General features: G+C 43.6%; 1 protein-coding gene across 1 annotated transcript in view; it reads right to left on the bottom strand.

The window, feature by feature from the left end:
* The window catches only part of smad10a (SMAD family member 10a), a 61,896-nt gene extending 57,739 nt beyond the window's left edge, over window positions 1–4,157 (bottom strand). The window contains exon 1 of the mRNA XM_083926294.1: window positions 4,029–4,157. Coding sequence (XP_083782420.1) covers window positions 4,029–4,032 — 4 coding nt within the window. The 5' untranslated portion in view covers window positions 4,033–4,157. The remainder of the gene's footprint in view (window positions 1–4,028) is intronic.
* Between the last annotated feature and the right edge of the window lie 20,507 nt (window positions 4,158–24,664).

Here is a 24,664-nt window from a genome sequence, read left to right as displayed (position 1 = left end):
TATGTTTTAAACATATGAACTGTATCTACACTGACTGATCAGATCAGTCTGTTTATGTGTTTTAAACATCTGAACCATATCTACACTGACTGATCAGATCAGTCTGTATATGTTTTAAACATATGAACTGTATCTACACTGACTGATCAGATCAGTCTGTATATGTTTTAAACATATGAACTGTATCTACACTGACTGATCAGATCAGTCTGTTTATGTGTTTTAAACATATGAACCGTATCTACACTGAGATCAGTCTGTGTCACCTGCTGCCTCACTCGCGGGGCAGGGAAACACTGATGATTTCTTCCCATAGACCCGACATGAAAACTATTTTGCTTTAGTACATTTCTGCTGTCACTCGTCACACAAGGATGTTTCAGGTCCTTCAGGTGCGACACTGTGACTATAACTTGTAGCCTGATGTTAAGGAAACTGCGGGAGCTCACATCTTAAAGTGGTTCCATACTGCACTCTGTTTTCGTCAGAGAACTGCTTTGCTTGTGTTCCCCGCGTGTGCGTCAAGTACGTCTGGTGTCAAGCGTACCCTTACGTGGACTGGCGGAGAATTAGGGGTTCAAAACGCAATTAATTGCAATTTATTTATTTTAATCGAGTAATTTCTTATCGACAGTTAATCGCATCCCTACTCACAGCCACAACGCCACCTGTTGGCAACAGGAAGTCCGCCTAATATGACAAACTTCATCCGCTTTACATCAAATTTTCAATGTGTGTTGTTGGTTTGATGTACAGCAAGGCAAAGCAAGTGTGGTACGCACTCTCTAGCGCCACACAGTGGACGCAGGAAGTGGGGCAGGTTATGAAAAAGGAAGTTGTTTAGCGTACATCGTCCTATCTTCACCGCATTTCTGAAGACAAGAACCCCGGACTGAACAGACCAATGTCTAAATATTAACTCACAGCCACAGCGCCACCTGTTAGCAACAGCAAGTCAGCCTAATATGAAAAACTTCATCAGATTGCCTATAGACCCACGCCCATCATACAGACGTAAGCTGAGACACAAGACCGCACCGGCCATAGTCCTCCCATACCCCCCGACATGCACCAGGTGCGAGGGCCCGTTCATCGCTGCTTGCAGCTTTATTATTATTATTATTATTATTACACAGTATTAGCGTCAGTTACTCTGTGATTCCTATCCAACATACAGGGAGATCAGTTAATGGTGAGTAGGGTCTCCTGAAACACGATCATTTAATATAGCATAATAATAGAGCCAGACCAATATTGGCCTATCACAGACATTTTGGGATCAGCGTATATGTGGTCCGATATGCGCCAATCTAAAAATTAATTTATACAGAACATATAATACAGAAAATTATGCTAAGGGTGAGTTAGAAATTGTGTAATTACGTAGTTTGTCCCGCAGAGTGTGGTATAGTTTATTTATTTCATTTTATTTATTCAGTATTTTCAGTTTTCATTACTATGATTGATGGACAATGTCATACATTGTATAATATTTAACAATGTTAAATATTCTTTAATAAATATATTTGTTTAGGAAAACAGTCTTCTGAGTACCTTTGCAGAGCCAGTCCACATAGAAAAGGTCTGTTTTCATTACACTTCAAATGTTCACTATATATCTGCCGACATACTGGTAATTGGTGAAATTTCCATCTAAAATCAGTATAAGGCAGTTCAGAATATTTGTAAACAACATGCGTAAAAATACTTCCGGGTGGCAGAAGGCAAGAGGCTTCCCCTGACCTGAAGCGATCCAGCCGGCTACTGTAAACACTGTTACATACTTGTGGATTGTTGTTGATCTGCAGTTGAAGCAATGAAGAAAACATGTTGTGTTTGGGGTTGCCCCGCCAGATATACAGCAAAAGGTGTAGGGTTTTATCGACTTTCTTCAGAAAAAACAAAATGTATCTAGCGGAATCTGTAGGTGAGGAGGTTAAAGCAAGTAGCCACTTCTAAAGGGGCAGACTGGAAACCAAACCTCCATCATGGTGTTTGTGGAGACATTTTCTTACAAAAAACAGATCTGTGTCACCAGTCGGACGGTTTTTGGCTAAATTCTGTCAAACTTTCTGTTTAGATAGGTGATGGTGTAATGTTTAGAGCTAATTTAATGGCGTTAAACTAAAGTCTAACTTCTTATCGTTGTAACCAAATATAAATGATGGTATAATGTTTAGAGTTAATTTAATGTTGTTAAACTAAAGTCAAACTTCTTATCTTTGTAAGCAAATATAAATGATGGTATAATGTTTAGAGTGAATTTAATGGAGTTAAACTAAAGTCTAACTTTTTATCTTTGTAACCAAATATAAATGATGCTGTAATGTTTAGAGTTCATTTAATGGAGTTAAACTAAAGTCTAACTTTTTATCTTTGGAACCAAATATAAATGATGGTGTAATGTTTAGAGTCAATGTAATGGAGTTAAACTAAAGTCTAACTTCTTATCTTTGTAACGAAATATCGTTTTAACGGCCTGATTTATCTTTGTAACAGTAAATGGTAAATGGACTTATATACTTATATAATAATAATAATAAAATATAATTATCAATACTTATTATACTTACTTACTTATATAGCGCCTTTCTAGTCTTCTGACTACTCAGGGCGCTTTCACACTTGTCACATTCACCCATTCACACAGACAGCAGTGGACATCTACATATCATCTAATCTATTCTAACCATGGACACCACATTTACACACCCATGGGCAACACGGGGAGCAATTCGGGGTTCAGTGTTTTGCCCAAGGACACTTCGACATGTGGACCGGGGGAGCTGGGGATCGAACCGCCAATCTTTCAAAGGGAGGACGACCCACTCTACTACTGAGCAGCAGCTGTTTGTGTTAACCAGTGGTCAAAAGGACGCTAACACCGGTGAATTAGCCGTGTGCTCCTCTCGGGCTAGTCAGACACCACAATCTCCTCTCCGTAAACACTGGGAGCTGCTGGTCGTCCACATGAACATCAATGCTGTCAATACATCAAGGACCATACTTCAGTCCTTCACAATAAAATGACATGCTTTAACAGCTCCAAAATAAACCGTAAAGTCTTCTTCATTTCCATTTTTGGGGTAATACAACACCTGAGTGTCATCCAAACGTTCTTACTGCTTTCTCGCATCAAGGTCACGTGACATGGAAATGTTCATATACATATGAAATTTCACTTGTTGATTCTTAGAAGTGTGTAAATAAATTCTACTTGCACTTCGGTGCAGATCACCCAGTAATTCAAGCCATTTACTCTGTTTTCTCGATCGCTTTGACCTGGTCAAATGACGTGGTTACTAGTGGAGCCATCAGAGAACGCTTCGGCTTTTGCCACCGGAAGAACGTATATTATTGTTGTGACGTCATGGTGAATAGTCAAATTGGTTTTAAAAAATCCCTTATTGGTCGGGCCATACTTAAATAACTCATCCAGCACATGTTGACAGCAGGTAACCGTTGCTACATACACACACACACACACACACACACACACACACACACACACACACACACCTTACGTCCATGTATCCTCTTATTGCCAACTGTTTGGGGCCCGAAGGAGGGAGGGCCACACACTTGAAATGAAAACTTCCAATGAAAACATGGAGAACCGAGCCCAATCTCAGGGTCCATGGTCCAGGCCATATTCACTTTACTGACATCCCAGACTGGTTAAACATGCCTAACCCTTTATTGTATGAGGACGAATCGGTCTGACCGCATGAAGTTTAGCGAATAGAAGGAAACAAGATATAGCAGAATACAGTAGATTACAATGAGCGGTATCATTGAAAGACCGAGGCAAGCGGAACAGCGGGTTTGCAGATAAAAGCAGCGTAAGCATCAATTTAGCAAGCTAATGTGCCCCCCCCCCCCCCACACACACACACACACACACACAGACACACATAAACACGCACACACACACATACACTCACTCATTCTTATTCTCGGTTATCCTGGCCGCAACACTGGGTAGGATAAAGAAAAGATGGAGATAATAAAGAGGAGTTTGTACTTACACATCAGCTGGTATGGAGAGAAGAAGTTGGACAGAAAGATCGCTGATAGCTGTACACCGCTGCTATCCTTTGTATTAGACCTGTGTTTTGTTCACGGGGCTGACGTTCTCCTAAATTCCTGTCATGGAATAAGCTAATATGGATTTTTCATATGTTGTACTGCGCTAGCTAGATGTTTCTCGGTTGTTTTATCCTTTTATCAGCCCTGCAGTTTCCTCGTGCATCCTGTCTGTTCTCCTCGCGCACTTCACAATAACAATAGAGGGGAGACGTCGTGCACGTCGATGTCTCGACATGCTGCAGCCAATAGGCGAGCAGGTCTCACAGGGACTAGTGCTTTCGGCCAACCACGCTGCGGTTCTCACAGCAGGACCGAGAGCCAGGGTCTGTCTGGTTCGTCTAGATTGACAGGTCCGCGAGACTGTTTTTTTAAAGTGGCGCCGCCGAGATTACCCCCCCCCCTCACACACACACACACACACACACACACACACACACGGATAGCAACTGTTTTTTGGTATACACTCCACTCTTTAATGGTCAGAATTACGATGCCTTAGTCAATGTTTTCCAAACCTTTTCTCTGCTCCTTTATCCTCAATTTAAGTATGAATGTAAGAAAATGAGATAAGCTAGTTCACAATGACAATAAATATATTTTCTATTCTAATTTATGAATATAAAAATAATTTACAAATATTTCAAATACACAAAATTACACCATGTTCACCAGACTGTGATCAAATATAGTATGTATGCTTATGGTCCTAAAGACAATAATTCCTGTTAAAACGGTACACTTTCAATTAATCGCTACAGTAACCTAAAGTAATTCAGTCAGTTTAGTCATCCGAATTATTCTACAGGCAAGGATACAGTTCAACATGTAGCTATGAAGAATTTACTTTCCAAAAATGAATACGTGGACTTTTGTTTAAATTAACCTGCTGAATTCAACACAACAGATAAGTCTTACTAGAATAACTATCTAATAACTGTATCTCTTATTTCCACAGAATTGAGCCCAAATTTAGGATTTAAGATATGTTTAGGGATTATTAAATTACACTGAGACAATAAAATTAAGTGTTCTTGGCCAGATTGCTATGAAATTTGCGGAGCACATTCATGCTCCTATTAGAATGATCACTCTCCATTTGAGTTTGAATGTAAACATAAATGGATGTTATACATGAACTGAAAAGCACAAGCAATATTTAGGAATTATTATGTTGCATAATCAATTAAATTAAATTAAATTGTATTAATAGTGCCAAATCATAACATGATATGCAGTCATATGCGGTCCTTGTTAGTTTTATGTGAGAATTGAAGGACATATCCTGATCAAAAATAACACCCAGATTCCTTACTGTGGTGCTGGAGGACAACACAACATCATCCAGAGTAACAATATCTTTAGATATTGAGTTTCGGAGGCCTTTGGGGCCAAGTACGATAACTTCAGTTTTATCTGAGTTTAACATCAGAAAAGTGCAGGTCATCCAGCTTTTTATTTCCTTAATGCACATTTGAAGTTTAGCTAACTGATCGGTCTCTTCTGGTTTGATCGACAAATACAATTGTCTGTCAGCTGATGCAACAGAGCTCTTTAAATGTCAGATCTTAACAGATCAACTGAAGCTGGAAGAGACGTGCTTAGTGGCGGATTCCTACCTTCATTCCCCCACTCCGTATTCAGACACCATGGCTGCTCTTAGGGCGCACTCACAATGTCCTTCCGCACCGCGCCCCGGGCTTTAGGGTACTTGTCCCCCCTCCCTCTCCCCCCGCGCCCCAGGCCCGTTTGTACTCACACTGCCTGGGCCTCGCGCAAATGCTTCTTGCTGTCCATACGTCATCACGCCGTAACACGTCACACGCATTGATCGACGTCATCGCAATGTGTCGCTTTGTTAACAAATCTTTCCATAGACTTCAGAGTGTTTGTGCGTCTTGTCGACTGTTTTTTAATATTTTCATCCAACCAAATCTGCAGTAAACACTCCACCTCCGCATCACACCAACGTGAACCTTTCGCCGCCATTGTTCTATGTCCGAACAGGCACACATAAAGGACGTCAGAACCGCCGTAGGCCTCGTGCTCGCGCTCATGCTCGTACACGTGCGCACGCTCGTACTCGTACATGTGCAAACAGGCTCTACAAAAGCCCACCTCTCTCAGGCGGGCCGTGGACGGCCCGCTGTCCGCAGTTATGTGCGGAGCGGGTGCACTCACACTGCTCAAATGCACAAGGCTTTAGCTGAAAAATTGGTTTTGGCCCGGTGCGGAGGGACAGTGTGAGTGCGCCCTGAATGAGAAGTTTGGGCAGCCATACCAGGTTGCATTAAAGAGGATAGACAGTGTTATGACCTCACCTGATGTTCGTCGGGGTGACACCGCCGCCTTTGAGAGGTTCGCCCTACGGGTTCAGTCTCTGGTGGGTATGCTGAAGACTCTGGGTCCAGCGGGTGAGATTGAGTTGCAATGTGGATCACATGTAGCGCGCCTGCTCAGTAAGCTGCTGCTGGAAATGAGGTTTTTCAGCGCTGTATGTTTCGCAGTCCAGGAACTACATACACCCTCCAGGACTGCAGTTTGGCTCCAGTATGAGACATGGTGTCAAGACTTTGATGGTAATTCACCTAACAAAGGGCAGAAAGGAAACCAGGGACGGAGGTCAGAGGGGCGTTATGCAAATCTTATGACGTCTGTCTTCCATGGGGCTAAGGATGCAGTGGGACAGGGAACCGTCCCCTCCCCCCCTTCGGATAAGAGGAGGCCTAAAGCAAAGGCATATTGTCCTTACTGTGACAATGAAGCACATCACCTCAATCAGTGCTCAGCCATCCAGGAGCTCACCAAAGCCCAGATCACTGAGTGGATACGGTCCAACAACAAAGGCTAGCGCTGCGGAAGGTCCCACCAAGCCGCACAATGTACCCTTAAGAAGCTCTGTGGCCTTTGCCAGAGCAAGCACTTACAAGTACTCCATGAAGTAAACAGCAGAGTGCCTAAGGAAGAATCAACAGAGACAAGTTGCCTTGTAAACACATCCACCCAGGTACTCTACCTAGATCGACCAACGGACCACAACCGTGTGCTGCTAAAAGTGATTAAGGTGATTCTGCGTAATGGTAAGCGCACCCTGGACACTTTTAACATACTAGACGATGGGTCTGAGCGCACAATGCTCCTTTCGCTGCTGCAGAGAAGCTGGGACTAGAGGGGACGCCAGAAGATCTTGCTCTTCGAACCCTCCGTCAGGACGTTGAGATCCTCAGGGGGGCGGCTGTATCATTCAGTGTATCTCCCGCCTCACAGCCCAAGAAGAGATTTTGCATCAACCGAGCCTTTACAGATGCTCGCTTGGGATTGTCTGACCACTCCTATCCTGTAGCTAGTCTCCAGAAAAGGTCCAGGCACCTAGCAGGTCTCTGCCGCCAGCAGTTTAAAAATGCCAGACCACTCATCCTCATTGGTGCAAATCACCCGCACCTCATAACCCCCATTGAGCCAGTGAAGTTGGGTCCCCTGGGTGGACCAGTCGCCATCCGGACTAGACTGGGTTGGACGCTGCAAGGCCCGGCACGGTTAGTGGAGCAACAACTAAGGCCACAGCAGTGTCTCCTGACGTCCACCGTCCCTGCCAACACGGAGCTCCTCTGGAATGTTGAGAAGCTGTGGCAGCTTGATTCACTGCCATATAGGAAGGATAAAATAGTGACCCGGTCTAGACAGGACCAAGAGGCGGTCAAGCTACTGGAAATGAAGACAACACATGTAGATGTGAACGGAGTACTGAGCTATGCCACACCACTTCTCCGTGAGAGGGACATGCCACACTTCCATGCCACCGAGGAGGCAGTTATGCCAAGCCTTCGGAGCACAGAGAGGAGATTGGCCAAAGATCCAGAGCGCACAACAGCTTACAAAGCTGAGATACAGAAGCTGGTTAAAGCTGGCTAGAGGCCTGAACCTCAACGAGTCTCTCCTGCCCGGACCGACGCTAGGTGCATCACTCCTGGGGGTTATGCTTCATTTCAGAGAGCATCCCGTGGCCATCAGCAGTGACATAAAAGGGATATTCCACCAGACAAGACAACCCCCCAGATGTCTTTGAGTGGCAGGTATTACCATTCGGTACCACTTGTAGTCCGTGCTGCGCGACCTATGCCTTGCAGAAGCATGTTTGGGACCACAGTGAACCTGGAGACAGTGTCCAGTCCTCAGTGGAGCGATGTTTTTATGGGAATAACTGCCTCCAGAGTCTACCAATGATAGTTGAGGCCAGGGAACTCACGGACAGGCTGGGGACCCTCCTAGCCTCCGTTGGTTTTGAGCTGCGCCGGCCCACTGGCAACCCAAGCGTCGTTGGTCACCTGCCAAAGGAGGCCCGATCAGATAGCCTGGAGCTCTGGCTCACCCAAGATAGTGCAGAGGTCCCTGAATCGACACTTGGGCTCAGTTGGCGCTTTCAGTCACACAGCCTTGGGTAGAAGCAACGGCTAGTGGAGTGTGAGGTACCGACCATGCGGAACGTGTACACAGTTCTGGCAAGCCAGTATGACCCTCTTGGGTACATCTTGCCTTATACAACCAGAGCCAAGGTTCTGGTCCAGCGTCTCTGGGACAAAAACAGAGAATGGGATGATCCCCTCCTCCCCCAAGAGCTTCTAGATGCCTGGAATAAGTGGGTAGAGGAATTACACGTCCTGCCATCCATCAGCCTGCCTAGGTGCAACACCCCTGAAGCAGTGGACAGTGCCAGCGTCACTCGTGAGTGCCACATATTCTGTGATGCTTCCGAAAAGGCATATGGGGCTGTGGCATATTTGTGGACAGGGAACAATCAGGGCAATACCTACCTGGCGTTCCTCATGGCAAAATCGAGAGTGGCACCCAAACGTCTCCTGTCAATGCCAAGACTGGAGCTCTGTGCAGCAGTGGTAGGAGCGCAGATAGCCACAGTCATTCAGCAGGAGCTCACTTTGAAGATCAGTAGGATCACTTTGTGGACTGATTCCATAACTGTGTTGATGTGGCTACAGTCCTATTCCTTCCGAGTGGCCAGGAAACCCTCCCCTGCTCAGGAAGAAGTATCGGAACTCCGGAAGCTGACCTTCTGTGGAGTCACATCTACAGTCGGTGAACCCCGAACCCAAGACGCAAGCAATTGCAGCACATTGAGGGAGCTTGTAGAGCTAACGGTGAAGGAGCGTCACGGCACGGCAGATCAGCACGGCAGGCCTATAGCTGCAGATTACCGGAAAGCAGAGACCCTCATCATCCAACAACCCAACAGTACAGCTTTCCAGATGAGCTGTGCCTCTTGAGAGCTGGTAAACCTGTTCGGTCTAGTAGCCGCTTACTTGCCTTATCCCCAGAGTTCGACGAGTCAGATAAAGTCATCCGGGTTGGTGGGAGGTTATGGAGATCACAGGAGCTGGACTACGCTACCCTGCATCCAATACTTCTGGACCCAATCCAAATTCGGCGTACGTTGTGGATTCTCAGGGTGTGTGAAGCTATCCGTCGCCACCAGCACACATGCGCAGATTGCCATCGGTGGAAGTCCAGACCTGTGGTCCCCAAAATGGCTGACCTACCAGCCGCTCGCCTTCGCCTCTTCAAGCCAGCCTTCCACTCCACAGGTATGGACTGCTTTGGGCCGTTCCCAGTGAAGGTGGGCCGTCGGCTCGAAAAGAGGTGGGGGATAATCTTCAAGTGCCTCACCACGCAGGATGTGCACTTAGATCTCCTCACCAACATTGACACAGACTTTTTGATTGCTCTGAGGAGGCTCGTTGCCCGCCGAGGGACTCCAGCAGAGCTGTTCTCAGATCAAGGAACGAACTTTAGAGGGGGAGAGAAGGAGCTATTTGCAGCACTGTCGCCGGAACTACAACAGAGCCTGGCCGAGGAGAAGATAGTATTTCTTTTCAACCCAACTGCGGCTCCTCACTTTGGAGGAGTGTGGGAGAGGGAGATTCGCTCAGTCAAACAGGCACTCTACACAACCTTGGGGGCTCAGGCACAGGCTGAGGAGGTGCTTAGGACAGTGTTGATAGAAGTGGAGGGCCTTCTCAACTTTAAGCCGTTGGGTTATGTATCGTCCAGTGTTGCAGATCCAGACCCTGTGACCCCAAGTCTCTTATTGATGGCGCGGCGAGGTGGGTCTCTTCCTACGGTAGTATATACAGCTACTGAGCTCTTAAGCAGAAGCAGATGGAGACACTCTCAGATCTTGACGGACCATTTCTGGTCAAGTTTCACTAGATACTATCACCCTGGTATGCAAGCTCGTCAGAGTCAACCTCGCTGAGGACAATGTAGTTATGATGGTAGACCCCCAGCTACCAAGAGTACTCTGGCCTATCAGGCACGTAATCGAGTTGCACACTACTGCACACGGTCATGTAAGATCTGCCGACGTGATGATAAAGGACAAGGTCTACACCAGGCCTGTCGCCCGCCTGGTCGTCCTCACAGCCATACCAGATGATGCAGATCAACCCACACCCTCCTAGGATGGTTATCCTTTCGTTGGTGCAAACCAACGAAAGGATAACCAGACGGCAGAAAGTGCAGAGAGGAGAGAGAGAGAGAGCGGAGGCTAGTTCATTTCCCTTTGTTTTCACAAGTTGATAATTATAGCCACCTAGCTTGGGGCTACTTGCTAATTTCACAGCACATGATTACTTTATCACATGATTGTTAATTGGTCAGCTAGAAGTGGATGTGTAGCTACGTATTTGTTCTGTATTTAAGCTAGTGAGTGTGCTGTTTATACTAATTAGTTACACTGCATATAATCTATAGAAAGTTGTGTGTTTATTACAAATGTTAAGGTGCACATGACAATATATGTTTTGTGTATGTAATGTGGGCCTGATAATATGTTTTCCTTTTTTTGGGCTGAACCACTCACACAAAGCTATGCCCATGTTCTGTATTGTTGCTTGAGTTTATTAAACAGTCAAACTAAGAAGAGTTGTCAGCATCTGTGTTTTGGCAGACACACCTGGGGCGAAGCTAGAGATCAGGATCAGCGAACAACCATTATACAGTCCTTTATTACAACCCTCAGTAACATGGTCCAAGGACAGAACCCTGTGGAACTCGAAGGCAGCACTAAGATCTAGTAAAACAAGTACAGACACAAGTCCTTTGTCTGAAGCTATTAGAAGGTTGTTAGTAATAATTATCAGTGCTGTCTCAGTGCTATGATTCATTCTAAATCCTGACTGGAAGTCCTCAAATAACTCATTATGATGTAAAGAGTCACACAGCTGATTGGAAACTAATTTCTCAAGGATTTTAGAGAGAAAAGGAAGGTTAGATATAGGTATATAGTTGGCTAGAACCTCAGTCATTACTACTGAGAGTTATAGGAATACATCCTGGTTTGCATCCACCCCAGAGCCAACGCAGTCACAGCCACTGAACACATCACAGACTCTTTAAACAAACTGGACCACATTTCACCGGACTCTCCCAAATTCATCTTGGGTGATTTCAACCACTGCTCCCTGGACAAATCATTAAAAGGTTATCAACAGTATATAACATGCCACACACGCCAGGAGAAGACACTGGACAAGTGCTATGGTTCAGTACCCGACACATACAGATCTGTCGCCCTCCCCCCTCTGGGCTCTGGTGATCACCATGCCATCCTGCTTGCTCCGGCTTACATCTCTGTCATGAGAAGGGTGAAGAAAGTTGTCAAGAACATCAAGCAGTGGACCAACGAAAGCATCATCACACTCCAAGGATGCTTTGAATCCACTGACTGGGACAACCTCCTGGCCCCCTCTGATGACATTAATGAACATGTGGACACTGTGTCATCGTACATTTCCTTCTGTGTGGACAACATCATCCCCTCCAAAACCGTCACTATCTACCCCAACAACAAACCCTGGATCACCAAAGAGCTCAAGGAGATCCTCAACAAGAAGAAAAGGGTCTTCTTCACCGGCTCTGAAACAGAGAAAAAGGAGGTCAACAGAGAGGTCAAGCATGCCATAAAAACTGCCAAGCTGGAGTACAAGAACAAAGTGGAGGAGTGCTTCACGCAGGGTAACCTCCGCTCAGCCTGGCAGGGACTCAAGAACATGGCTGCTGTGAACACTGCTGCCAGCAACACAAAAACCATCCAGGTTTCAGGCAGCAGCTCTTGATCTTTCCCCAACGACCTTAACTCTTTCTACACAAGAAGCGATGTCCAAGCTCAAGCCCAGTGACTCAGCAGCCTTCACCTTCAGTGAAGAGGACGTGGTGAAAGCCCTCAGGAAGACAAGGGAGAACAGCTCACCTGGCCCAGACAACATCAGCGGCCGCGTCCTGAAGCACTGTGCTGAGCAGCTAGGGGCGTGTTTCAGACCCTGTTCCAAAGACAGCAGCATAGTCCCCCAGCAATGGAAACACTCTACAGTTATCCCCATCCCCAAGAAGAGCGCCGTCAAATGTCTGAATGACCTCCGGCCGGTGGCCCTCACCTCTCTTGTGATGAAGGCCATGGAGAGGATCATAAAACAACACATCATCAGGGAAACCCACTCCCAGATGGACCCGCTCCAATTCGCTTATCAAGCTGGCAGGGGCGTCGATGATGCAAAAACACTCCTCCACTCCTGTCCTCAAAGCTGTGAACTACTGGTTTGATGCAACAATTCAACTTATTCTGTTCACTCTGTTTATAATGTTACAGGTCTGTTGCACTACGCCACTTATTTATTCTGTTTAAATGTTACTCCGGTCTGTTACTCTACGCCACTTATTTATTCTGTTTATAATGTTACTCCGGTCTGTTACTCTACGCCACTTATTTATTCTGTTTATAATGTTACTCCGGTCTGTTGCACTACTCCGCTTACTTATTTATTCTGTTATTATGTTCACACCGGACTTATTCTGTTACTATGTTCTTACTGGTCTACTTGATTCTGTTAGTTCTTTTAAATTATGGTATTAATGCACTACTCCACTTTATTCTGTCTATCAGGTCTTATATTGTATCCATCACAGCACTATGGTCACTTTATTTTTCAGTATTCATCCGTTACACAGAGCTAGCATATACTTAGACTGCTGTTTTTCTGCCATGCACCACTATCACTTCATTTTTTAGCTTATAGTTATATATTATATTTATATTATAATATTACTATTACTGCACTATAGTTCTGTTTACGTCTGCTCATTACACACATGTATCATGTCTGACCTCATCTGAATTCGATCACTGTCCACTTATATCTTTTCTGCACTACAGTTCTGTTTATACCTGTTTCAACAGTCTACTGCGTGTTTACATCTTATACACCCGTGTCTGCTTACATCTGATACACGCATGTCTTTCTACATCTCATGCCGACGATGTTCTCTGTATCTAACCTGTACTAACACACTAACATCCTGAAACTTATTCTACCTGTACTAACACACTAACATCCTGACACTTACTCTTCTCTCACACTTTATTCTTGTGTTAGGTTAAAATGTTTTTGTATAGTTGCACTGTCGTTATTTGCTGCTCTGTGTGCCCTGAATTGCCCCCCGGGGACAAATAAAGTTTTTTGAATTGAATGGCTCAATAGAGCTGTGGCTCTCTGTCAGCCTGGCTAAAGTGCTGAAAAGAAATCTAGGATTGTTCTTATTCTCCTTTGTTAAAGATGAGTAATAGGCTGCTCTGGCATTACGCAGGGCCTTCCAATATGTTTTTAGACTTTTTTGCTAAACTGTGCCAGATTCCTCCAATTTAGTGGAGTGCCATTTACTTTCCAATTTTCTTGATACTTGATTTAATTCACAGGTTTGTGAGTTATACCACGGAGCTATCTTCCTCTGTTTCATTATCTTATTTTTTAAAGGAGCGACAGAGTCGAGTGTTGTTTGTAGTGAGCCTGCAACACTGTCAACAAGGTGATCAATTCCAGAAAAAGTAACGTTAGTACAGGAATCTTGAATATTAGGATAAGGCATTAAATTAAATGCAGATAGAATTGTCTCCTTAAATTTAGTTACAGCACTATCAGATAAACATCTAGTGTAGAAACTTTTGCCCAGAGGTGAGTGGTCCTGTAATATGAATTAAAAAGTTATTAAAAAATGGTCTGATAAAATATTATTCTGTGGGAAAAGTTTTTTAAGTCATTGATTTCCACACAGCCAAAACAAGGTCGAGGGTGTGATTAAAACAGTGAGTAGGTTTATGTACATTCTGACTAAAACCAATCGAATCTAATAGAGAGATAAACGCAATACTAAGTCTATCATTATCAACGTCCACGTGACTATTAAAATCTCCTACAATGATTACTTTATCAGATTTAAGGACTCAACTCTCTGAGAATTCAGATAGAATTTCAGAGAACGGACCAGGAGCACTGTACACTATAACGAGTATAAGTTGCTGCACAGTTTTCCAGGTTGAATGTGAAAGACTAAGAACAAGACTTTTAAATTAATTATAATTGAGTTTAGGTTTAGGGTTGATTAATAGGCCTGAGTCATAAATAGCTGCAATGCCTTCTCCTCGACCACTGCCTTGAGGAATATATTCAATATATCCAATCGCACTCACCTACAGGAGTTGCCATCTTGTCAGACTTTGACTCCGCCTCATTTCGTCTTACCAAAATAGGGCATGTATGTGACGTTGGGAGGAGGGAGATACGTCCATCCGGCTGACGTATACCTCCGAGGAGAAGTGAGGGCCAGTGGTTTGCTGTCACTCAAGAGGCCGCACCCCTAATTATTAATAACTAGCCTGGTACAAAATAATCCCCCCCTCAGTCTTGACATGAAGATATGACCTAAACATGCAGACTAGAATGTTTTTTTTAACCAGGCCTTGAATAGGTTTAATAATGCTGTGGAAACGGCCTGTTTAACATAGGGGTCAATGAGAAACTGCTCTATCATACAAACTACTCCTAGTGGAGACTCAGAGAACTGCAGTTTTGGGCATTTCCAATTGGATCAACCAGGAAGTCGCTGTGGTGGAGGATTGGTATTAATATGACTGGGGGGAGTGGATTCATTAAGGCTAACATATTCTTCATGACACAGCCAGGTTTCAGTCAGACAGAGTAATTCAATTTAATTATCTGATATCAGATCATTTACTAATACAGCTTTAGATGACAGAGAGTTTATGTTTTAAAGTCCCCATTTTATTTTACAATCTTGTTGCAGTATTGCAGAGTTGGTGTTAATTTGTATCACGTTTTTCTGTATAGCTTCTTTTCTGTTCATTTTTTATTTAATTAATTTAAATGATCGTAGGGCAGACAGCTTTTGTATAGAATACTGAGCTGAAAAATGCTCTAGAGGGAGCCCAGAGAGGTGAGTAAGACTGCGACTCTGTTTCCTGATCCCAACACTGTGTTTTTGTCATTGTTTAAGACCGCTAACAAACATATTCTTAGATATAAGAGCGGCACCATCCAAAGTAGGATGAATACCATCTCTCCTAATAAGACCAGGTTTTCCCCAGAAAGACTGCCAAGTGTCTACGAAGCCCACATTATTTACCGGGCACCATCCAGACAGTCAGCGACGGAATGATGACATCCCGCTATACATGTCATTGCTAATCAGGGGTGGACTAGCCATCTGTGTGATCTGGAGAATCACAGAACGGCCGGTTAGTCGGCGAGCCACCACCACCTGTTTTTTCTTCCTGCTAATCTACTGTTTCACTCAACAGTACGGTAAGTGGCAGCAATGCACCTGTAAGTTGGATGCCAGCTCCCCCGAGGAAGAAGAAGTAAGTAGCAGCAGCAAAGACGAATCAAGACAAAATACAACGGATAACACTGGTAAAAAAATGGAAAGAAAGGGATGGGACTGAGAAGGCTAGGGAAAAAAATGGGACATTTAGATAGTGAAGCTGCTAAATGTCCAAAACTAAGTGACATGTTTAGCAGCACAGCCAGCAACAGAACCACTGTTCAGCCTCAACATGAAAGGGCCACCTGTGCTGATGAGGGACAGAGAGAGACATGAAAGAGGAAGAAAGAAAGTTAGTTGCTGGGGCTGATGTTAGGAAATGTTATTCAGGTTGATACATTTTGATCAGTTTCTGTTGCTCAGGACAATGCAAAAAAAAAAAAAATGAAATAATGACTACAGTAGTTAAAACAGCTAAATTTAAACATTTTAGCTGTAAAATGACACATGTAGTAGTAGCTAATATTAGGAAATTTGTTTTGCCTTCACTTTTTAAAGTAACAGCTAATGCTTACAAACTTTGAAGACTTTGAATACAGCTGTTACATTTGTAATGGTATTTTCATTCAAATGGGTGATTTAATTACTGCATAAATCAATTAAGATTATAATTGTAAGTAATAAATTCATTTTAAGATAGCATCGACTAGATTATATAATATGATGGTATAACATAAAACCGTGTTTTTTTTTCAAATTTCATGATCTTTTAGCCTAATTACATTTTTATTAGCTATGAATGTACCAAGGATACAATGTGTGTGTATTTGTGTGTGTGTGTGTGTGTGTGTGTGTGTGTGTGTGTGTGTCCACTACGTTCTTCTGGTAACTTTAGTTATTTTAAAGATTCAGATTATTAAATAAATTATCAACAACTTAAATACCATATATTGTTTTATATTAAGATACACAGAACAGCAGTATATAAAGTAAATAAATTAGCCCACCTTTATAACCTGCGATATTAAAGTGATATTTACTTAAATCTATTCATAATTATGTCAGAGGTGTCCTGTCTTGGGCTTTTTGTCTTGTGAAATTCATGTTTTATTTTGAAAGGTAATCCTCCTCTCCTTTCAGGTCACTTGCCCTTCCTCCTGTGTCACCGGTCTGCTGTGTTCCCTGATTACCTGATTGTGTCCACCTGTGTCATCCTCCCTCATGTGTTTTTATAGTCCTCATCTTCCCCAGTCTTGTCGCCAGAGTATATCGCCTCGTCGAGTGTCTCCAGCCATTACCACAGCCTTGTGTCTATGTATTGCCTTGCTAATATTTTATTCCATATTTCTTGTTTACCTCTGAAGAAGAGGGATTTTTTTGTTTCTAAAGCTTTTTGGTCAGCTGCATTGGTTTTTCATAGTGCCTTTGTTTTTCTCCTCTTTGAGTGTTTTTGAGTTGTAGTTTCGTTAGCTCTGTGCAGCATGGTTTTTTGTTTGTAGCCTTTTGTTTTTCTCCTCCTTGTGAGTGACTTTATTTTTTATTTTTTGTGAACTTTTTATAGATTATTCAGATCAGCGTAGTTATTGCCTGTTGCCTTTCCCCCCCCTTGAGCGATTTTCAGTTTATTTGTTTGGTGATTCTTACCACGTCCGTTTTGCTTGTTAATTCCCTCGTCCGAACTGACAAGCATAGTTTTTTTTTTTTTATAGTCTGTTTATTTATCGCTTTGACTTAAGAGTTTGCCCAGTGTGTCATAATAAAGCCTGCATCAATTGTTCCCTGACTGCATTTGAGTCCTCATTTTGCCATGTCCTAACAGATTATAATATTCTGAAATGGGCCATTATGCATAATGACTACTTAACTTTTTGTACTTAAAGTACATTTTGATACTAATACTTTTGTACTTTTACTAACTTACATTTTGAGTGTAGGATTTTTACTTGCGTAGTATTTCCAGTGTGGTATTACTTCTCTACTTAAGGAAAAGCTCTGAGTAATTTTTCCACCACCACATATACAGTATGTGTGTGTGTATATGTATGTATGTGTGTATATATATATATTTATACACACACTTATACCATACACTTAAATTGTATGTTGATGCTGAGTGTAACATTAAATTTCACTGCTTTTAATTTTTGAACACTTGTGCGTTCAGTTGGTCGGATATTGCACGTAACCCCTTTTCTCATTCAAAAATAGCGTCCAAATTTCCTTCTTACTAATGTCATGCTTCACTTCCTCATAAGTTTTCTGTTCGGACGCAAAGAACGCTGACCTCCAATTGGCGTAACCGGGTGTCATTACCGCCCACGTGAATAACAATCTAACCATATTTACGTTTATCCTTAGCCAGCAGTTTAAAATAGTACACAATGTCGCCCGCTCTGGCCCCTGGGATGCATTTGACAATGGTCCCTGGTGTAGCTCGTTTTCACGTTTCTCACAATGGAGCTGCCAATAATCAGTGTTGTTTCCTCAGTGGGTGTGTCACTGAGTGGAAAATAACCAGTTTGAAACGTGAATGGGTGGATGGTTAACCATTGGCTACGACTTAGAACTATGCCCTCACCTGGGGCGACTGTGGCTCAGAGGGCGACTGTGGCTCAGAGGGCGACTGTGGCTCAGAGGCATGGGTGGGTCGACCTCCATTCGAGAGATTTGCGTTTTCTATCCCCACTTCCACATGTCGAAGTGTCCTTGGGCAAGACACTGAACCCCGAATTGCTCCCCGTGCTGCGCATGGGTGTGTAAATGTGGTGTGAATGGTTACATTAGATTAGATGGTATGTAGATGTCCACTGCCATCAGTGTGAATGTCTGTGTGAATGGGTGAACTACTCAAGGCGGTTTCCACACTGTGAAAACCGCCTTGAGTAGTCAGAAGACTAGAAAGGCGCTATATAAGTACAAGACCATTTACCACCTCACAGTCAACCAGGGCCCTGGCAGCTCAGGGATTGCCAACGCTAACGCTTCACTATGTGGCTCCACACCTGCTATAGTTATAGGTGGCCCGGCTAGCAGAAGAGAGAGCGGGGGAGGCCATCACCAGCCATGAAGCTAGCTGCTAACCTAAAGTGGCTAACAGATAGCGTGTAACATTAAACCTATGCGTTAAACACTATAGAATTAGCGAGAAAGTGACTGAAAGGAGAGCTGTGAGTTTTTGAGTAGAATTAGTAATTTGTGGATGTTTATTTCAACCATAGTGCACATGCGCAAAAGTACTATGCTGCCTGTTACTGCTCCGGTCTTTAACTCACACTGTACTTCCGTACCGTGCCAAAAGACATTTCACGGCTAAAGTCTAGTTCGTTTGACCAGTGTGAGTGCCAGTGTGAGAGCCAGTGTGAGTGCAACGGCTGTCCACAGCCTGTTTGGGAGAGGTGGGCTTTTGTAAAGCACTGTTGGCACATGTACAGGCCCGAGCACAAGGCCTACGGCGGTTCTGACGTCATTTTATGTGCGCCTGTTCAGACATAGAAAATAAGAAGGACGGACCAGGCGCGGACATTTAAAACAATGGCAGCGAAAGGTTCACGTTGGTGTGATGTGGAGGTGGAGTGTTTACTGCAGATTTGGTCGGATGAAAAAATTCAAAAACAGTTGGACAAGATGCACAAAGCCTACAAAACATACAAAAGATTTGTAAACAAAAGCTACACACCGCGATGACGTCAATCAATGCGTGTGAAGTGTTACGGCGTGATGACGTATAGGCAGGCAAGAAGCATTCTGCCGAGGCCCAGGTAGTGTGAGTACAAACGGACCTGGCCCGCGAGGGGAGAGGGAGGGGGGGGCAAGTACCCTAAAGCACGGCGCAGGGTATGGATGGACAGTGTGAGTGCGCCCTAAGTTCACTTTTTTAAAACTTTCTTAACATTTATTCTCTTTTTGTTCCTTCTGTTTCTTCACCCTAACTTCTGTGAAGTTCTGCCTTCTACAATGAGGTTACTTTCGATTGTTTTTTTGTGTTTCTTTTCGTGCTGTTTTTATCAATGCTGCTTCCACCTGGACACACTGTAGTGGTTTACTACGGAGAACAGCTGATCGCCCTAATGCCGGCCGGTATAGCGGCCAGACCAACTGAGATTCAACCTGAACTCTGGAGAAAAACACACCAGGGATGCAGAGGCGGGAAGCAACGTTGGGGCAATAGAGGAGGGTCCAGACGGGACGGGCTTATGGAGAGGAGAAGATTTAATCCCCGTCTCCCCTCTTGTTGTTGTGGGAAATGTACAGTCTCTGTACAACAAAATGAATGAACTAACGGCGCTAACGCGGAGCCACCCGGAGTACCGTGAGTGCAGTCTGATGTGGTTCAATTCAATTTTATTTACAGTGCCAAACCCCGGATAAGCGGTTGAAGATGAGTGATGAGTGAGTGAATCATAACAAAAGTTATCTCAGGACACTTTACAGAGTAGGTATAGACCACACTCTATGACTTATTTATGATTTACAGAGACACAACAATTCCCCCCTAGAGTACGGTGGCAACGAAAACCTTCCCTATAACAGGCAGGAACGTCAGACAGATCCAGCTCTGTGGAGGACGGCCATCTGTCTTGACCGGTTGGGGAGGAAGATTCAAGATTCAAGATTCAAGAAGCTTTATTTATCCCGAGGGAAATTATTTTGCAACAGTTTCAATACAAAGGTGGAAAATGGTCAGAGTAACAATAAGCATAAACATAAATCAAATCAAAACAAAGCTAACATCAGATATATCAAGTAATGAACTAAGTGTGACAGAGTGCAAAAGACATCGTGGTTAAGTGTAGGTATATACAATATACAACAATACGCACTGTTCAGTTTAGCAGCAGATTGAAATGAAATAAGTACAAACTAGATAAGTGAGAAGGAGCGATAAGTTATAAGTGTTAAAAATGTTAAAAATGTAGCAGCATTTCCTACAGAACTAAGTGACAGTATGGCACAGAGGAGTGTAGCAGCATTTCGTACTTAAGTTAGTTACAGTAAACCACAGTGAAATGTAGCAGCATGTCCTAAAGCACAGTAAGTGTATCAGCAGATAGTTACAGTACCATTAATAAATAAATAAGTGATGTAGTGGTGATATAAAGAGACAGTGTAAAGTGTAGCAGCAGTAAGTTACAGTACCACAAATAAGTGATGTAGTGGTGGTATAAAGTGACAGTGTAGTATAGCAGCATTACTTACTGAAGTAAGTGACAGTACAACTGAATAAAGTGGTGAAAAAGGAGAGAGAAAGAGAGAAAAGACACACAGATGGACAGAGAGAGACAGACAGACACACTTCCAGAGATGCAAGCAAAGCCTAACAGTAACTATAATAATTTTTATAGTAATGTGAATATGACGTATATGTTAAGACAGTTAATACAACAGAATAGTAGAAACAAGCACAGCTAAGGTGACAGAATATGAAAATGATAATAATTATGGTGGCAAACATGATCAATGATGAGTAGTGGCAATAGCAGCTACGATACAGCTACAAATTGTATAGTTTATTAAACTAGTGATAGTATATATGAGTAACAGTGATAATAGCAGCAGGAAGCGTCATGTAGGACCACGGCAGCATGCACCACCACGATCAGCAGAGACCTGCGAGACGACAAAGCACAAACAACTCCGGGGAAGAAGCTGAATTAGTAACATGCATTGATGAGACGTGAATGGTACAGACAGAGAGGAGAGAAGCTCAGAGTATCAGGAAAAGTATTATACCCCAGCAGACTAGGCCTATAGCAGCATAATTAAGCAGAAGAAAATCTTATCGTAAGTCCTAGCTGTAAGCTTTATCAAAAAGGAAAGCTTTAAGTTTACTCTTAAATATGGGGACAGTGTCTGCCTCCCGAATAACACTTGGTAGTTTGTTCCACAGGAGAGGAGCTTGGTAGCTGAAGGCTCTGCCTCCACTTCTACTTTTGGAGACTCTAGGAACGACGAGTAGCCCTGCATTCTCAGAGTGCAGAGATCTAGTTGGGTGATACGGTATGAGCGCTTTAAGATACGACGGAGCCTGACCAATAAGAGCTTTGTACGTAAGGAGAAGGATTTTAAATTCTATTCTAGATTTTACAGGTAGCCAGTGCAGAGAAGCTAATACAGGAGAAATATGATCTCTTCTATTTGTTTTAGTTGGAGCTGCAGCATTTTGGACCAACTGGAGACTCTTAACAGACTTATTGGAGCAGCCTGATAAAAAGGAGTTGCAATAGTCCAGCCTAGAAGTAACAAATGCATGGACTAGTTTCTCTGCATCTTTCTGAGACACAATGTTCCTAATTTTTGCAATATTACGCAGGTGAAAATATGCAGTCCTTGTCGTTAGTTTTATGTGAGAATCGAAGGACATATCCTGGTCAAAAATAACTCCCAGATTCCTTACTGTGGTGCCGGAGGACAACACAACATCATCCAGAGTAACAATGTCTTTAGCTATTGAGTTTCGGAGGCCTTTCGGGCCAAGTACAATAACTTTTTATTTTTTTAATGTTTTGTCTGAGTTTAACATCAGAAAATTGCAGGTCATCTAGCTTTTTATTTCCTTAATGCACATTTGAAGTTTATCCAACTGATCGGTATCTTCTGGTTTGATCGACAAATATAATTGTGTATCATCAGCATATCAATGAAAGTTTATGGAGTGCTTCCTTATAATATTTCTTTCTTGACAAACTAAGTGAGATTCCTCCAGTTTAGTGGAGCGCCATTTACTTTCCAACTTTCGCGATATTTGTTTTAATTCACGGGTTTGTGAGTTATACCACGGAGCTAACTTCCTCTGTTTTATTATCTTCTTTTTTAAAGGAGCAACAGAGTCGAGTGTTGTTCGTAGAGAGCCTGCAACACTGTCAACAATGTGATCAATTTCAGAGAAACTAACATTAGTGCAGGAATCTTGAATATTAGAATAAGGCATTAAAGTAAATGCAGATGGAATCGCTTCCTTAAATTTAGTTACAGCACTATCAGATAAACATCTAGTGTAGACACTTTTACCCAGAGGTGAATAGTGTAATATGAATTCAAAAGTTATTAAATAATGGTCTGATAAAATAGGATTCTGTGGAAAGACTATTAAGTAATTAATTTCCACACCATAAGCCAAAACAGTAATGTGCATATGACTTATATTTTATGGCAGTTAGGTGATAGTAGGTAGGTTTCACAGAGACATGGCTGCACAAGGAAATTACGGACCAGAACGTCTTTGTGGATGGCTTCCACACCATTCGGGCTGACCGGGACTGCACCGAGAGCTGTAATTGGAAAGAAGGGGGGCATGCCGTTCTAGTAACCAGCAGATGATGTGATCCTGGTCATATCACCATTAAAGAAAATAGGGGAGAAGTACCCTAAAGCCAGGGGCGCGGTGCGGAAGGACAGTGTGAGTGCGCCCTAAGTACCTGGGGGTGTACTTCAATAATAAATTGAACTTGACTAGAATGGCAGAGGCTGTCTACAAAAAGGGCCAAAGTCGATTCTTTTTCCTGAGGTGGCTGAGGTCCCTCGTCCTGGACGATGCTGAGGATGTTTTATGAGTTTCTTTTGGCCAGTGCGATCTTCTTCGCTGTCACATGCAGAGGCAGTGGGCTGAAGGTCGCAGACACCAACAGACTGAGGGCCTGGCCACACGAGAACTTGTTTTCCTTTAAATGCACATTTTTAATACCGGTTAGGCCGACCATCCACAAGCAGCCGGCGTTATCGGAGCCTGAAAACGGTCTATTTCTGTAAACAGGTCCCAGAGTGGGAATATTTGAGAACGCCCCCCGTGGCGTTGTCGTCTGGACGGCGAAACTGCATACTTTGTTAACGATGCCGTCATCTGCACACCTCGGACATCTAACCTCCGTGGCGTCACATAACAACAACAGCGCTGCTGCGTTGAGAGAGACACAGACCCACAGACTGAACTGGACTCGGAGCCACATGTGTGGGAATGAATTAGGCCGACCAAAGATGTCTCCCTTTTTATAAATATAGTTGCCAAGAAGGTCGAAAAAAGTAGCGAGACGGTGCCCGTCTGTGAGTGCTTTGGGACGGGGAGGGGCTCACAGCAGCAACCTCTGCTCATTGAGATCACTTACTACAGAGTGATTCGTGCATCAGAGTCCAAAACACCACAAAAGTCTCCAATAACACCAGAAACAGTCGGCAGATTTCTCTCTAGAATAGATGAGGATTTGGGAAGTCGCCAGATTTGGCAACAAACTCTCCTGTGTTTGTATTATGATTCTACACAACAGCGCAGCTCCGTCTCTTCTTCTCCGTGTTGGTGTATTTCTGTGGCAGTTACAGCGCCACACCCAGGCCTGGCATGTGTATTACCGCGTTTTCAGCTGGTTTCACTGGTTTCGTGTGGACGCAGATATTTCTTGAGCCCAGTCTGTGTGGACGGAAAACTTTTCAAGAAGAGAGGGGAAAAAAAGGTTGTTTTCGATCGTGTGGCCAGGGCCTAAACAAACTGATCAGGAGGGCCGGTGATGTCGTGAGGGAGGAGCTGCACACCCTGATGACCGTGGCAGAGAGGAGGATGCTGTCCAGGCTCCGGCCAATGTCTCCCACCCTCTCTACGACACACTGGCCCAGCAGAGGAGCACCTTCAGCAGAAGAATCCTCGCACCCAGATGCACCACAGAGAGCCACAGGAAATCTTTCCTGGTCATGAATCTATAAAATACATCCCTTGGAGAGTCTGTCACCCCCTCTCTGTAATTCAGACTCAACCATAAACGATCTTTTCTGTGCAAATTAGTCTGGCATTTTTGACCTTGTATATGTTTGGTAGCGAAAATAATTTCCCCCTGGAATTATAAAAGTATTTCTGATTCTGATTCAGCGAGAGCAGCAAACAGTGGCACGAGTGACCAACACACACCAAGCACCGGAAATTACGTAATACGCTCACCGTAATACGTTAGCACGTTTGCTGTCAGCTCAT

The sequence above is a fragment of the Echiichthys vipera genome (genome assembly GCF_963691815.1).
Source record: "Echiichthys vipera genome assembly, chromosome: 13".
NCBI lineage: Eukaryota > Metazoa > Chordata > Actinopteri > Perciformes > Trachinidae > Echiichthys > Echiichthys vipera.
This window is presented reverse-complemented; position numbering and strand designations above follow the sequence as displayed.